This window comes from Lagenorhynchus albirostris, chromosome 20 (assembly GCF_949774975.1).
Source record: "Lagenorhynchus albirostris chromosome 20, mLagAlb1.1, whole genome shotgun sequence".
NCBI lineage: Eukaryota > Metazoa > Chordata > Mammalia > Artiodactyla > Delphinidae > Lagenorhynchus > Lagenorhynchus albirostris.
In genome coordinates this window covers 5,963,130-5,980,019 of record NC_083114.1, presented here as the reverse complement: position 1 = coordinate 5,980,019, position 16,890 = coordinate 5,963,130, and the positions used below count along the sequence as shown (strand labels likewise).

Here is a 16,890-nt window from a genome sequence, read left to right as displayed (position 1 = left end):
GCCCTCCCATCAGATCTGGAGCCCCCTGTGAAGTGCTGGTGTCACCCGCCTGGTTTTGTCTTGCTCCCCTAGGTTGACTTGGAGGCCATGCCTGATCTGGCAGGCATGCGGGGCGAGCTGATGGGGCGGGTGCAGGGCATGATGACCCTCTGCTGCGGCTATCGGAGCACCCTCAGCCAGTATTCCTACCTCTACGTGGAGGACCGGAAGGAGGCTCTGGGCCAGTTTCTGCTATATGGGCACATGCTCACAGCAGAGGAGATGGAAGCCCATGCTGAGGATGGCATTCCAGAGAACCCGCCCCTGCTCCATCAGTTCAAAGCGCAGATCGACTGCTACGAAAAGCTCCATGAAGACGTGAGCAGGCTGGAGCCCATCCAGGTGTTTGACAGCTGGATGAAGATTGATGTGCGGCCCTTTAAAACGTCTCTGCTGAATATAATTAAGAAGTGGAGCCTCACGTTCAAACAGCACCTTGTGGATTACGTCACTCACAGGTAACACAGTCCTGCTAGCTTCCCGGGCTGTCAGGAACACCATGTTTTTAATCTTCTTCACATTTTTATCCATAGGTTCTTGGTTAAATTAAAAATTAAAACAGCGGGTTGGAGGTTCCAGGCTTTTGGACACCAGCAGTAACGTTAGTCCTGCCCTCTCGTTTGTTCATCAGACCTGGCCTCTTTCTGTTTCGTTTTCCATTTGGTGCCCAGTGTGCGAAAGGCACTCAGTAAGTGGTAAATAATGTTAGAGACAATAATAGCAGATCTAACCTCCCTTTACAGCTCTGACTGTGAAATCTCTTTAAGCCTGAGAAGCAGAGGGGGTCTAATGGGCCTCTTAGATTTTATTTCTTCCACTTACTGCTTGTCTCAGATTATCCAGCTGTGAAGCACGGAAGCCCCTAAATCTACACACCCCTGATGCCTGCCAGTGCCACTCTAGCTGTGTGACAGATTGGATATGAAACTCTGTCTGTTCCACCATAGACCTAGACCACCCAGCCCAGCACCAGGCTCTCTAAGCCAGAGCACCAACCTCTAGATAAATAATCAAGTAGGTTAATAGTCTCCCTGTTACTTCACCTTAGCCTTGTCCTCACAGGTCTGCCACAGGCAGAATCTCAGCTCCCAGCCCCTCCCCACAGAATCCTGTGGAGTGTTCAGTGATCAGTCTTCGGTGTATTAGCTGATGCTGCAGGGGAGCCCTCCCCAGAGTTTGGTGCTGGTCTTGCTTGCCGCTCAGTGATGTGGAAGGGAGACAGCCAAGTCGAGAATGCATCTATCTACAAACAAATTTTGAGAGACTTTGCAAGGGTGATGGTTCTGCACTCTAGAAAAGCCGCAGAAAATCATTTTGGGATGTTTCAAACAGGGCTTTCCAAGTGTTGTTTAAGAAGCAGCAGCCAGTTTCCCACACTTGAGAGCCAAGAAAGGGAAGCAATGGTGGCAGTTGGGGAGGTGGCAGTGTTGCCCCTGAATGGAGTACCGTTGAGGGGACAGCTCTGTGCTCTCTGGTCCCTCTCCATTAGCAGGTCTGGTGACCCAAGGACATGGGAACATGTTTCAGATGAAGATTTTATTATTATTTAGGTATGGCAAGGCCACAAGATCAGGAGATGACTGCTATTGAAAAGATAGTTTGTTAGATCCCAAGAGGAGGGGGGCACAGCACACCATGCAGGGCCAAATGGGGGGCACCAGTGTTAATCAGGAAGCAGAGGGAGTGAGGAGAAACGTGGGCAGAGCTTTTATTACGGCTTCCATGGAGAAGAATGGGCAAGACATTCTTCTCCAGGTTTAGGAGCAGGTTTAGGATTGTCTAGTTCTTTTAATAATTTTAACAGGCTCTGGGGTGTAGGGGCTGTCTTTTGTTGTCTGGTACCTGGCTGTGGGATTATAGGGCAGGTGAACTGTGGCCTGGAGAATGAGAGCCAGATGGAGGAGGTGGTTGGGGATATGGATTTTGGATTGATTGGCTTGCATTTGAAAGGCACAGTCAAAAGCAGGTTGTTTACTATCTCTAGGAACTGGCTAACCCTGGGAGGGTCAATCCCTCCAGGGCCGACAAGACCCTAAATGTCAGAGCATCAGAAACACAGGGTTGATACAGGGCATAGTTACAGCAGCTTCCATGTGTCCCTACCAGGTGAGGCTTCACAGGATGTAACAGTTGTTTTAACAGGAAAACACATGATAGAGCACTGAGAAGGCCTGAGTCCTCCTTGAACCCCTGTTTCCTTGTCTCTGAAAGAAGACAGTTTGACTGGATTCCTGTAAGGTGCCTTCCAGTTTTAATAGTTGATGATCCATAAACTGACTACTTTGCTACACTTTGGGAGAATGTCTCATTGTGTTCTCAAAGATTAGATAAAAAAAAAAGAAATAATAAGAACAATAAAAAATATTTATTATTGAGTGTCTACTATGTACCTTGTAATTCTGTGATTTCCACCTTCTCTTAGTAGGTGTCAGGATTAATCCCACCTTGCCTTACATAAATACTTCATTTACTGACAGAAATCCAATCCTTCATTATCATCTGTCTCATTCAGCTTGGATTGCTATGATATTGCGATTTGTAATAAGACATATATATTGGATTGACCAAAAAGTTCATTCGGATTTTTCCATAAGATGCATGGGAAAACCCGAATGAACTTTTTGGCCAACCCAATATTTGGTCTTCATCCCTGTTTCTGGCAAAAGCTCCTATAACCCTTGTATTTCCTAAGTGGTGAGAGCCATAAAGGTATCTTTTGTTATGTTAATGGTAACTTTTGGACCTCACCTATGGATGGGGGGCGGTTGTCAGAACAACCAACCATGTGATTAGAGGTTGAAACTTTCAGTCTTATTCCCCAGAACTCCAGGGAAGAGAGAGGGGCTGGGGATTGAATCAGTCTCCAATGGCTGATGGTATAATCAGTCATACCTGTGTAATAAAGTCTCCATAAAACCCAATAAGATAGGGTTTCAAGAGCTCCCAGTTTGTGAATGTGTGGAGATTCGGAGGAGTGGTGCATTCAAAGAGGGTATAGAAGCTCCACATCCTTTCCCATACCTTGCCCTGTGTATCTCTTCCATCTGGCTGCTCCTGAGTTATATCCTTTTATAATAAACCGGTAATCTAATGAGTAAACAGGTTCTCTGAGTTCTGTGAGCCACTCCAGCAAATTAATCAAATGCAAGGAGGAGGTCATTGGAACCTCTGTCCTATAGCTGGTCAGTCAGAGGCAAGGTGACAACCTGGACTAGTGTTTGGGTCTGAAGGGGGTGAGGCAGTCTTGTAGGACTGAGCCCTTAACCTATGGAATCTCCAGGTAAATAGTGTCAGAATTGAGTCAAGTTGTAGGACAGGCAGTTGGTGTTGGAGAATTGCTTGGTGGTGTGGGGTGCCCCCCTACCCACCCATAGGCATTAGAATTGGTATTAGGATCCTTGTAGCTGCCATAACAAAATACCACTGACCGAGTGACCTGAACAACACAAATTTATTTCTCACAATTCAAGAGGCTAAGAGGTCTAAGATCAAGATGCGAGTCAATTTGATTCCTGGTGAGAGCTCTCCTCCTAGCTTGCAGACAGCCATCTTCTCACTGTGTCCTCACATGGCCTTTACTCAGTTCCTGTGCACAGATAGAAAAAGAGAGATCTCCCTCTTCCTTTTCTTATAAGGCCACTAATCCCTCATGGTGACCCCACCCTGATGACCTCATCTAACCCTAATAATCTCCCCAAAGGCCTCAGCTCCAAATACCATCACAAATGGGGAGTTGGGGCTTCAACATATGAATTTGTGGGAGACACAGACATTTAGTCCATAGCATCATCTTAACTCTCATCCCCATTCAGCTCCTCATGCCCTGATCTTACTCAGTCCCATCCTTGCCCTTGCAAAGCCCTCCCCTGTGCTCTTCCCCTGGACCTCAGGATCTTGCATCAGCAAAGTCCACTGTCCCTTCGTCTTCTCTCATCCTTTTTTTGCTCTAACTGAAGCCCAGCTCTCTCCTGAGGATACTGCTTCCCTGCAGCCCTCCCAAGTAGGGCTGATTTTTCTCCTATATGCTTCTTACCACTGGGCCTAGAGGTAGATGAGATATTCTTGCTCTTAGTTGCAGCTTCCAAACCATTCCACCTGGTCCTCCCTCAAAATCTCTGGCTCCACTGGAGTGAATTCTGTCAGACAGTAAAACCTGCCACTTGTCCCTGCCACAGTCACCTGCCAAGCCCTTAGCCATTCCTCCCCTTCGTTGCAGGTCATGTCATCTGGCTCAGTCTCCCTTTCCCATCCTTCTGCTAATAATTATCCTCAGTGACTCAGCATCCACATGGAGCCTTCATTATACCTGCCTCTCATTTTCTTGACCTCTCTCTCCATTGCCCTTTCCTTCCGTCGTACCTGTGCTATCTAATTCTGTGTTGTGCCCTCAGTGGCGTGGAAGGAAAGATGAGCAAGTACTTGCTTCCCCTTCAAAATCTCAGGTTAAAGTGTTCCATTCTCTGACCACCACTTGGTATCTTTCCAGCTCACTTACTTGGCAACGGTGCCATGCAAAGTTCTTCAGACCCATCAGGATTTCCAATCCATTGGTCCCGGTGCTTTATCGGGATAGCTCAGTGTTTATCACCCTTGCTCCCCATTCCCGTTCCCACCTCATAAAACCCTGACTGTTTAAACTCAGTGCCCCACACCTGCACCTGAGCAATTCATCCTTGGATGAAGGAAAAACAAACCAATCTTCTGACCAATCTCATATTAAATTTATGAACATAAATTTTTTTATGAACATTTTCATAGATTCTTCCCAACTCCCATAGACTCTTTTTTTTCCTCTCTCCTTAAACCTCAAATATCCTCTCTGCCCTTATAGCCTTGCCTCTCATTTCACTGAAAAATTAGAACCAATCACAAGAGAGCTAACTCACCTTTCACCAACAAATCTACCAACCTACCTGCATTTGAAGCTATACATTCAACTACCTCTCCTGTTACAGTGAATAACCTGGTTTTCTAAGTCCAGCCTCTTTCTTCTCATCTACTCGAGAACTTACTTCCTTAAATATTCCCTATCAGCAACACCATCTATTTTCATACATTTTCCACAGCATGCAAATATATTGTCACATCTGGCATCTTAAAAAAAAAGAAAGGAACACGGTCCCAGGAGTCCTTCCAGCTACAGCATCATTTCTGTGTGCCCTCCTTCATAGCAAAATTCCTCAAAAGGTGTGTCTATACTTGATCCCCTTACTTCTTCATCTTCCATTCTCTCTCTACAAGAAATTTTATTATATAATGTAGCATAGGGGCTTCCCTGGTGGTGCAGTGGTTAAGAATCCACCTGCCAACACAGGGGACATGGGTTTGAGCCCTGGTCCCGGAAAATCCCTTGTGCCGCGGAACAACTAAGCCCGTGCGCCACAACTACTGAGCCTGCGCTCTAGAGCTCACGAGCCACAACTACTGAAGCCCGCGTGCCTAGAGCCGGTGCTCCGCAGCAAGAGAAGCTACTGCAATGAGAAGCCCGCTCACTGCAACAAAGAGTAGCCCCGCTCACCACAACTAGAGAAAACCCGCCCACAGCAATGAAGACCCAATGCAGCCAACAATAAATAAAATAAAATAAATTAAGAAAAAAGAAATTTTTTAAAATGTAGCATACGTATGATTTAGAGAAAAATATTAAAACGAATACTCTCATTTACTTTATCCAGCGAAGAAACAGAACATTAGCTACATTTTAAAATTCCCTTATGTACTCTTCCCTGATTAAATCCCTCTTCCTCCCTACCAGATGTCACCCCTGCCCTAAATGTGAAATAATCCTTCCCATACTTTTCTTCATGGCTTAGTGTATTATATATATATATATATATATATATATACACATACAGACACACAGAGATATACATATATTGAGATTTCCATTTTAAAGCTATAAAAATGAAACAGTGTTGCATACTATATATCCCTCTGTCCTGTTTCTTTTATTCAGCATTATATTTGAGACCCATCCACGCTGAGAATATAGCAGTAGTTCATTCATTTCCACTGCTGTAGGGTATCCCATCATCTGAATATGCTACAATCTATCCATTCTGTGGTTAATATGGTTGTTTCAGATGGTTTCACTAATATCAGCAAGGTTGCTATGCATTCTCTTATACAGCTATCACGGTATCCATGAGCAAACATGGCTCTAGGGTGTATAGCTAGGAGTGGAATTGCTGGGTCAGTGCAGGTAATGACAACTCTTGCCAAGGTGGGTCGGCCATTTGTGAAGGTTCCAGTCCCCAACACCTCTTGCTGCTGACAGATTGTTTACTGCTGGCCATTCTGCTGGGAGCTTAGTGGTATCTCGCTGTGATAGACATTTTACATTACTCTCACTATGAATAAAGTGGCTCATCTTTTTGTGTTTTTGGATGAGTCATTATGCTTCCTATTCTGTACTTCTTCATAGCTCTTGCCCATTTTTTGTTGGACTTTATCTTCTCCCTTTTTATACTTAGAAGTGATTTATATATTGTATGTCTAATCCTTTGCTGATTGTACATATTACAGATTTAGTCTCCCGTTTTGTGGCCCGTCTTCCCACTCCATTTATGGTATATTTTGATGACAAGTTCATTTTTATGTAGCCAAATGTGTCCATCTTTCCCTTGTGTTGTCTTCTTTTCTCTTGTTAAATAAATCCTTTCTTGTCCTGAGATCCTGATGATACTCTCCTACATCCTCTCCTACAAGTTTTGTCTTTTGCGTTAAATAGCTCTTTGTCGGTCACTGCATTAATATGATGCAGTCCTAATTACTATAGCTCTGTAATAAATCTTGATATCTGGCAGAGCGAGTCCCTACCTTGTTCACTTTCGTTAAGAATGTCTCAGTCATTCTCGGCCCTTCCTTACTATTTTACATACATTTTAAAATCAGTTTGTAGAAGAAAAAATCCATTGGGATTTTGATTATACTTGCAGTGACTATAGATCAATTTGAGGAAAATTGTCATCTTTGTAGTAATGGATATTCCTAAGAACATGTTATCTCTCCATTTATCTTCCTTAATATCCTTCAATGAAATTTTGTAATCGTTTCCTTTAAAATGATTTTCACGTCTTTCTTAAGATTTATTCCTTAATATTTTATTTTTTGTTTCCTAGTGTAAATGATATTTTAAAATCATATTTTCCATGGAAATGAATTGACATTTGTATGTCGATTTTGTATCAAGCAACTCTACTAAATAAGTTGTTAATTCTAATAATTCATCTGTGTACTCTCTGGGGTTTGCTATGTGCATAGTCATCATCTACAAATTTATGATAATTTTATTTCTTCCTCCTCAGTCTTTCTTTTAAAATGCGTTTTATCGCTATTTCTTATCTGACCACACTGACTAGGACTGTCAGTATAACATCGAATAAAGTGGTGATGGTAAGTATCCTTGTCTTGTCCCCATCTTAAAGCAGATACTTTCAACATTTCATTACTTAGTATAATACTCCGTGAGTTTTTTATGGCATCTCTTTATCTGATTAAAGAAGTTCTCTTCTAGTCCTAATTTGTTAAGAGGATTTAGCGAAAATAGATATAACATTTTATCAATCGCTTTTTCTAACTCCATTAAGATAATTCTGTTTTTTTCACCTCAATATGTTAAAGTTGTGACTATATTATTTGGTTTCTAATACTGAACCAACCTAGCATTACTGAGTTAAGCCCAACATGAAATATTGTCTTTTTCAATATATTCATTGCTTGATTTTGTTTGCAGATATTTTAGTTAGCACTGATGTATCTGTTTTTGATGAAACAGGCTTTCAGTTTTTCCTTTCTGTAACATCTTTGTCTGATCTTGCTCTGTGGTTTTCTAACTTCATAAAATGGGTTAGGAAGTAACCTTCTTGTTTTTTCTCCGTAAGAGTTGGTGTAAGATTGAAATTCTCTAATCCTTGAAAGTTTAAATCTCCTATTGAAACATCTGGCTTGGTATTTTGCTTGTGGCAAGATTTTTACCTGTAATTTCTCTAATGTTTATAGGAATATTAAGGTTTTCTATTCCTTAGTAAGTCATATTTTTCTAGGGATATATCCATTTCATGTAAATCTTCAAATTATTGTCATGAAATTTATATTATGCTCTTACCTGTTTAATCTCTACAGAATCTATTGATATGTTCCTTTTTAGATTTCTATTCATTTCTATTGTGCTTTCTGGCTTCTTTACTTAATTAATCTACCAAGAGACTTACAAAGAACAATCTTATGAACCCATTGATCCTCTTTATTATAATTTGATTTCTATTTTGATAATTTATTCTTTTATGTTTATTATTTCCTTCTATTTTCTTTGGGTTTATTTTCTGTCCTTTGGCTAAGTTAAGATGTGTGCTTCGCTATTCACCTTGAGCCCTCTGTCTTTTTTAATGTAACACTTAAAGTTATAAGTTCCCTTCTAAGTACAATTTTACCTACATCTCACAAGTCTTAGTAATAATCAAACTCTAAATATTTTTAACATTCATTATGATGTACTTATATATTTTTTTAATCTTAAAACGTGGATTCTTCTAGTTGCATTTCTGTCATTAATTTCTAACAATTGTATTGTGGTCAGAGAATGTAACATATGTAATAAAAAGCTTCTGAAATTTGTTGAATTTGGTCAGTTTTTATAAATGTTCTGTGCATATTTGAAAAAAAATGTGTACTCTATAAATGTTGGGTATAATGTTCTGTGCATGCCTATTTGATCAAACTTGTTTTCTTCAAATCCACTATAACCTCGCTGCCTTTTTTTTGGTCTGCTTAATTTATCAATTACTGAGATAACTGTGTTAAAAATCTACCACTTTGATGGTAGAGTGTCAATTTCTCCTTGTAATTCTGTCACTTTTTGTTTCATATTTTTTAAGGTTATGCTATGTGAGCATACAGTGTTTGACTTTTTATATATTCCTGGAAAATTGAATCTTTTAGCCACACGTTAAAAATCTTTTATCACTAGCTATATTTCTTGTGTTAAAGTGTGTTTTGTTGTATATTAGTATAACAAAACCAATTTCCTTTGTATGACATTTGCCTGGTGTCTCTTATTTTATCCTCTGGCTTTCAATATTTCTGTACCTTTATATTAGAAGAGATCTTTATAATTGATATAGAACTGAATGTTTTATCTACCTTAATATCTTTCTTTTAACTGGAGCATTTTGTTCATTAATGTCTGTTGTGCTATATTTGAATTCATTTGTACCATTTTATTGTGTCTTCTCTATTTGTTCTTCTTTTCTTTGTTTTCTTTCTTGCCTGCTTTGGGTTGCATTTTTAAAATATTTTCTTTTATTTTTCCTTTTTCTTATTCCATTTTTTTCCCTTCTGCTAATTTGGATGTTGTGCTATCTAAGTCTTCTTTTCTAATAGTTAACCATAGCTATTTTAAAAAACATTCTTAAAAGGAGTAAACTAATCAGTACTGTTACTCTTTTCACAACCAATACAAGGACTTTAGTTTGATCTCAACCGTTCATACATCAAATTATATTCTGTAATTCCAAGTAATTTCAGTTGTTCTCTGCTATTTATCTAAACTCCACAAATCATACTTTATTTTTATACACTCACTGTTTATTTAAATTCATCTACATATTTACCAATATCTTTGCTCATTCCATCTTCCTACATTACAGACATGCTATCTGAATTGTAGTCATTAGAAGATCCGTTAATAAGGTTCTTTTGGTAAAACTCTCATTCTTTTTCTCTCCAAGTGCATGTATTTTGCCCTTGTTCTTGAAAAAATTGATATGTGGAAGAGAGAATTCTAGGATAACATATTTTCTGTAAGCCTATTGAAAATGTTATTACATTGTGTCCTGGCTTCATTTTTTTTTTTTTTTTGCGGTATGCGGACCTCTCACTGCTGTGGCCTCTCCCGTTGCAGAGCACAGGCTCCGGACGCGCAGGCTCAGCGGCCGTGGCTCACGGGCCCAGCCGCACTGCGGCATGTGGGATCCTCCCAGACCGGGGCACGAACCCACGTCCCCTGCATCGGCAGGCAGACTCTCAACCACTGCGCCGCCAGGGAAGCCCCCTCCTGGCTTCATTTTTGGTGTTGCATCGTTAACCATCAACTTAGGGTTTTTTTAATTAATAGAAATCCGTCCTTTCGCTGCAGCTAATTTTAAGATTTTTTTTCACTTTTGGTAATCTGCAGTTTCATACTGAAGTACTTACGTGAGGGTTTCTTTATATTAATTTCACCTTGAATTTGTTGGGCTTCCTTGATCTTATATTTGGTGTCTTTCATTAATTCAAGAAAATTCTCAGCCAAGATATCCTCAGAGATTGCTTCCTGCCCATTCTCTCTATTACCTCCTTCTGGACCTCTTATTACACTTGTTACACTTACACACTTTTAAATATCACCCATATATTTGAATAATTTTCAGTTTTCAGTTGTTTGTCTTTCTTTACTGCAGTTGAATAATTTCTCCACTTTTATCAAACAGCAGCCTAATTCTCTCTTTTAGTGTTGTCTAAATCTCTTGTTTAATCCATTCATTGAGCTTTAAATTTTAATTATACTTTCTATTTTTAGATCTTCTATTTGGTTATTTTACAGTTTTGCTTACTCATTTTTATACCCTCCCGTTCTTTGCTCAAATTCCTTCTTTTTTATTTATTCATTCTTCAAGTTTTAGAATACATTTACTAGAGGATAATCTTAAGATAACTTTTGATTTGTCAGCCTAAAAATGGTTTGTTTCTTCTTGCCGTAGTTCAAAGTTAACATAAAGGCCTATGGAAAATTATTAGCTTCTTTCTACTGGAATTGCCCACTAACATAGCACAGTATGATCATTTTTGCATTGTTAGAACACATATTAAAAGTCTCTTTTCGGGCTTCCCTGGTGGCGCAGTGGTTGAGAGTCCGCCTGCCGATTCAGGGGACACGGGTTCATGCCCCGGTCAGGGAAGATCCCACATGCCGCGGAGCGGCTGAGCCCGTGAGCCATGGCCACTGAGCCTGCGCGTCCAGAGCCTGTGCTCCGCAACGGGAGAGGCCACAAGAGTGAGAGGCCCGTGTACCGCAAAAAAAAAAAAAAAAAGTTTCTTTTCACAAAATGCCATCACAGGCCATAATTTTCATATTATCCACTTCAATAAGTTTTGTCACTTCTTGAATCCATCATTCGATACAAAGGTCCACACACTATCACAGATTCTGGGCATATTTGGAAAGCCGCTGAAATCACCTCCATTCCTGATTATGAGACAATGCTGAATTTATGCTTGAACATAAAGGCAGTTGGGGCCAGGATAAGGCATGGTGACCTGTTGAGAATGTAAGAGTTTATCTACGCTTCTGAGGGGTGATTCCTAAAGAAAGCATTTCTGTACAAACTGATATATCATACTTAAAAGGATGAAGTTGTTTTTCTTAGTAAATCTTGAATAGATGTCTGGGAACCTGCAGGGAAAGCGTTTGCTCCTGGTATGTGGGTCAGAAATAGTAAAGCAGAGCACCTAAACAAGAGCTCTTTTGTCTTTTGACATATTAAATATTGCTATTTTATATGCTGCACCTGAATTCCAGTATCTAAAACATTCACAGGTTTAATTCAGCTGTTTCTGCTGGCTCCCACTCATGGTGACTTCTTTCCTTATGTGTTTTGTGACTTTTGATTATAAAATCATGTTCCTTGGAGAGTAATCCTTTGAGGATTGGATTCTTGTTGCATTCCTCCAGAAAGGATTTTCATTTGTTTCTGCCGGTCATCAAGGGACTCTTCCAACCCCAGACCACTTGTACCTCAACTTACAGTAGTCCATCTAGTGTCATGGTTAATTCAGGCGAGTTTCCATGCTGTCCCATACCATGCAGCCTGTTTATTTCTTGTTCACCCTTAACGGCGTTGCAACTTCACACGCAACTTCCTATCAGCTTCCTCACCTTGAGTGGGCCCTAGGCTTAATCACTTGTTCCCCAGTTCTCATAAAGAATCAAAGTAGAAGCTCAAGATCTCCGGGGTTCAATAGAAACTATCCTGTGAAAGCCAGCTTTGAACCTTGCTTACCTCCCAGGGTTCTTGCTTTCACTACATTTTCAGCTTCTGGAGATGCCTTAATTTCATGCCACCTTAGTGATGCATTTTTAAATGATTTTGAAATATGTGCTTAAACATTTCTGTTGTCTTAGCAGAAGGGTCATTCATATTATCGTGTACCCCATACAGCTAGAAACAGAAATCCACACTCTCCAACTTATCCTCCAGTCAGGCCTTTATTAGACTGCTTAACTGAAACCAGTCTTGCCAAGAGCACCGATGATTTTCATGTGGCCGCATCCAATGGTGATGATCAGTCATCGTCTTACTTGTACCTCTCTGCAGTATTTGGTACAGCTGATCACTCCCTCCTTCCCAAACGGTTTCTTCAGGAGACCTCACTTTCTTGATTTCCTCCTTCGAGGTCTCCTTGACTGGGCTCATCTCCTCCAGGACTCAAAATATTAGAACTCCTGAAACCTCGATCCTGGAATTTCATTTCTAGCCACAGCCATATTCCAGGTGATATTTAATCTAATACTTTGAATAATCTGTGTGCTGATAACTACCAAATTTATATTTTTAGCCCCGTCTCTTAAGAACTCTAGACTTAAGTTCAACTGCCTAATAAGTATCTCCGTTAGATGTTTGGGAGGCATGTCAAACCTAACACATTTATTTCTTTATTTTGACCGGGCCAGGTGGCTTTCAGGATCTTAGTTCCCTGACCAGGGGTCGAACCCGGGCCCTGGCAGTGAACATGCCAAGTCCTAACCACTGGACCACCAGGTGGTCCAGTAGCCTAATGGCATTAGACATTAGGCATTTCAGTAGCCTAATGGCAGTAGACCTTAGGTTTAGGGAATTCCCTAAACCTAACACGTGTAAAACTTATCTCCTTCCCTCTTCTCCCTCCAAAAAACCCCCAGTCTTCCCCAATTCTTCCCCATCTCTTTAAATGGCATCATCATTCACCCCATTGCCAGGAGTCCTTATTGATTTCTTTATTCCCTCACACCCCTCCCCCAACCCATTAGTGGGTTTTATTAGCTCTGCATGCAAAACTGCCTTGAATCTGACCACTCCTCATGTCCACCATCCGGGTCAAAACCAGTATCTTCTGTCACCCAGACAACCACAATAGTCCCTAAATGCCCCCCTGGCTTCTGTTCTGTCTCCCCACCCATGTCACCATCACCATCATCATCACCACCTCCAGCTGAAATCTGTTCTCCTCCATCTATAGTTCTTTTTGAAAACCAGTCAAATTATGCCCTTCTCCTACTCAGAATTCTCACACTTAGAATAGAATAAAATCTGAGCTGCTTATCATGGCCAATAAGGCCTCCCAGTGTCTGGCCCTTTCTCTGACCTCTTCTCCCTCGCTGCTCCCTTCTGTTCTCCTTATGCTTCTGCTACCCTGACTTTCCCCTTTTCCTCAAGAGAATCAAACTGAATCCAGCTTCAGTGCCTTTACTCATGCTGCCCCCTCTCCCTGGAAAGCTCTTTTCCTGTTTCTTTCTTGGCTCACTCCTTCATATTGTTTACATTTCTGCTCAAACATCACCTCCATAGAAAGGCCTTTACTGACCACTCCATATAAAATAGTTCTGACCTTAGTCTCTATGCCCTTATTTCATGGCACTCATCACCATGTGAAACTGTACCATTTATCTCATTGATCTGTGTCACATTTATTTTTCCCACTAGAATGTAAATTTCATAAGGACAGAGACTTTATCTTATTTATTATACTATTCTCAGAACCTGGAAGCAGGCTAGGGCTCATAATAATTGCCCAATAAACATTTTTGAATTCAAGAATGAATCTCATTTAACTCTCACAATAACCAGTGAGAAAGAAATGATTTTTCCAGTCTTGTAGATGAGGAAACTGAGGCTCAGAGATGTTAAGTGACTTGGTCATGGTTACACATCTAGTAAGTGTCAAAATTAAACCCAAGTGTATATGACCTTTGAGGCCATAGTATTTATTTTCAGTTTTTTAAAAAATAATTTGAGATTCACAACATAATTTGTAATATATTTACTTTGAAATAATTTCACTTTGAAATAATTTCAGACTTACACAAAAAGTTGTAAAAATAGTACAAAGAATTCTCTTTTACCTTTACTCACCTTTCCCAAATGATAACATCTTAGATAACCAACCGTGGTACAGTTATCAACACAAGGAAGTTAGTATTGATGTGGAAGTAGTAACTTACTTAGTACAGACTTATTCACATTTCTCCAGTTGTCCCAGTAATGCACCCTCCATCATGGAGGGCTAAGTCTTTGTCCTTTGCGACCTTGACACTTCTGAAGAGGGTCGTATCTTACCATCAGGATATGGAGAGTTTTCCATGATAATACCATCAGGATATGCAGAGTTTTCCATAATAATACCAGGAGGATGGAGAGTTTTCCATAATAATAGCTATTAATGTTGGGGAACTAAATAAATCTTCCTTTCAAGGAGTGAAAGGAGAATGGCTCCTCACATTCTGTTTGTTTTGCTCAGCTTGGCCAACCTTGAAGCATTTATAAAAAACAGCGAGAATGGCTTGCTCAAGAAAGTCGGAAAAGGAGATTTCCAAGGATTGGTTGAAATTATGGGACACCTTATGGCTCTTAAAGAACGACAGAGCAGCACTGATGAGATGTTTGAGCCTTTAAAGCAGACTATTGAATTGCTGAAGACCTATGGACAAGAATTGTCGGAAACACTGTTCAGGCAGCTGGAGGTCAGTGCAAAGTTTATGTTTTCTTAATAAAAGAAATAGAGGGAACGTTTGGGGATTTCAGAGTGGGATGAGGTGGATTGAAGTAAATGAAAAACAGGGCTTGGTGATTACTCAAGGTCCATGCTTTGGAGCTAAATGTGTCGCACATGTATAATGTGTACCACTTTCTTGAAACTCAATAAATACGAAACACTGTAACGCTGGACATATATGGGAGAACTGATGTGGATGATGTGTTTGGGTTCCTTTTCCAGGATTATGGATGAGCTGAATTTTTCATTCGGAGAAAAAAAAGCAGGTCTGAGGAATGTTATGATGGTCTAAGAGATGTGGGGCATAAAAGGAAATAACTAGGCACTCTTAGAAAATGTAGAAAAGGGCCAGGGTTACTGGGTTAGAAGTTTAGGGCAAGAAGGATAGTGTTGAATCAGAAGTAGGTGATCGTCGGGAGAGTGGGCATCCAGGGAGCCATGTCAAGGAAGGGTCGAACAATGCCATGGCATCAGAGCCTGGCATCGGGGCAGAGATGAAGACATCCAGGTGCGTCCAGCCTCAGGACTGTGGGGGAGGGTCTGACCACACTGAGGTCTCCTTTGCAGGAGCTGCCTGAGAAATGGAACAACATTAAAAAGATGGCTGTTACCGTGAGGCAGCAGGTGGCCCCCCTGCAGGCAAATGAAGCAACCCTCCTCCGCCAGAGGTGCGCGGCCTTCGAGGCAGAGCAGCAGCAGTTCTGGGAGCGATTCCGCAGAGAAGCCCCCTTCAGGTATGCACCCAAGTTGCCACCACTGCTTCCCGGCCTTTAAGCACGTCAGCATCTTAAGTCACGGTGATCTCTCCGTGGAGTTCGCGTATTATTTTAACAAGTGAAGACTAGTTACTAGTCTTCCCTCCCATTTAGGTCCACTGGTTAGAACCTGGTGCTCATGTTCACAGAGTACCACTGCGGCCCGTGTGGGATGAACAAAGACTGTACAAATACTTTAAAAAATTCTAGAAGCTTCTTTGTCTCCAGGTCTATAAAGGGATTGTGTGTGGTAAGATTACTAGGTTTTTACTAAACTGTTAGTATTCTAAATTCTCCCAGACTCCTGTTCTTTTGGTTTAAAATAGTGGCTGATGGAATTTTAAAATAATTTTGGAAGGCATTTCAGTAGCCTAATGGCAGGATTTGAAGCGATGGATTTACTTCAAGGTGTACTTCCTCTGCTTAGTAGTTAGTTCTCAGACTCCTCCCTACTTGTGGTCAGGGGTCTTTACACGAACAAAACAACTGTGGGATGGGCAACACCCATCCACACGTGCCCCCGTGCACACACACACAAGTCCTTTTCTCAGGGGCTCACTGCCTTGGTGGAGAAATCTACAGGGTCTGCTCCTCAGCGTCGGGGGCTCCAGCCAGGGGTACCAGCCGGCTCTGTGTCTGCTGACATGCCAGCTGAAGTGGACACTCTCCCCTCAGGCCAGCTCCGGGGTTTGCTTCTGTTTCCCTAGTGGGCTTCCTGCTGGGTCTCTTCTGTAGTTTTGGAGGTCTCTAGACTGAAAAATGCCCTATGTAAGGAGCAAGGAAGCTTTTTATTTTCAAGGGTTACTTACACACAGAAATCTGACATTGAGAGATACACACTAAAGCAACAAACAAAATGGAAAAAGAAAATCACAGCTTTATCGGGAGGAAAGACAACATAATGATTAAGTACATGGACTCTGGATTTAACAAGACCGGTGTCTAATCTCAGGTTCACTACTCACTGCCTAAGTCGGGGCAGTCACTTAATATCTCTTTGCTTCAGTTGCCTCATCTGTAAAGCGGGGTTAATAATAGTATCCACCTCATAAGGTTGTTGATAGGATTAAATAACAAATCTTTGCAAGTTTTAGGCATAGGACCTGGCACTAGGATAAACAACCATCCTGGTTTACCTGGGACAGTTTTGGGGTTTTTTTTCTTTTCTTTTTTCTTTTTTTTATTAAAGCATAGTTGATTTACAGTGCTGTGCTAATTGGGATGGTTGTGGTTTTAACACTGAAAGTCATACATCCAGGGAAGCCCCTCTATTTCAGGCAAGCTGAGACTTAGTCACCTCACCTGGCAC

General features: G+C 41.0%; 1 protein-coding gene across 1 annotated transcript in view; it reads left to right on the top strand.

Annotated features, from left to right (window-relative positions):
- DNAH9 (dynein axonemal heavy chain 9) overlaps nucleotides 1-16,890 on the top strand; it is a 298,757-nt gene that overhangs the window by 54,445 nt on the left and 227,422 nt on the right. Inside the window, 3 exon segments of the mRNA XM_060132968.1 lie at nucleotides 73-497; nucleotides 14,572-14,794; nucleotides 15,394-15,560. Coding sequence (XP_059988951.1) covers nucleotides 73-497; nucleotides 14,572-14,794; nucleotides 15,394-15,560 — 815 coding nt within the window.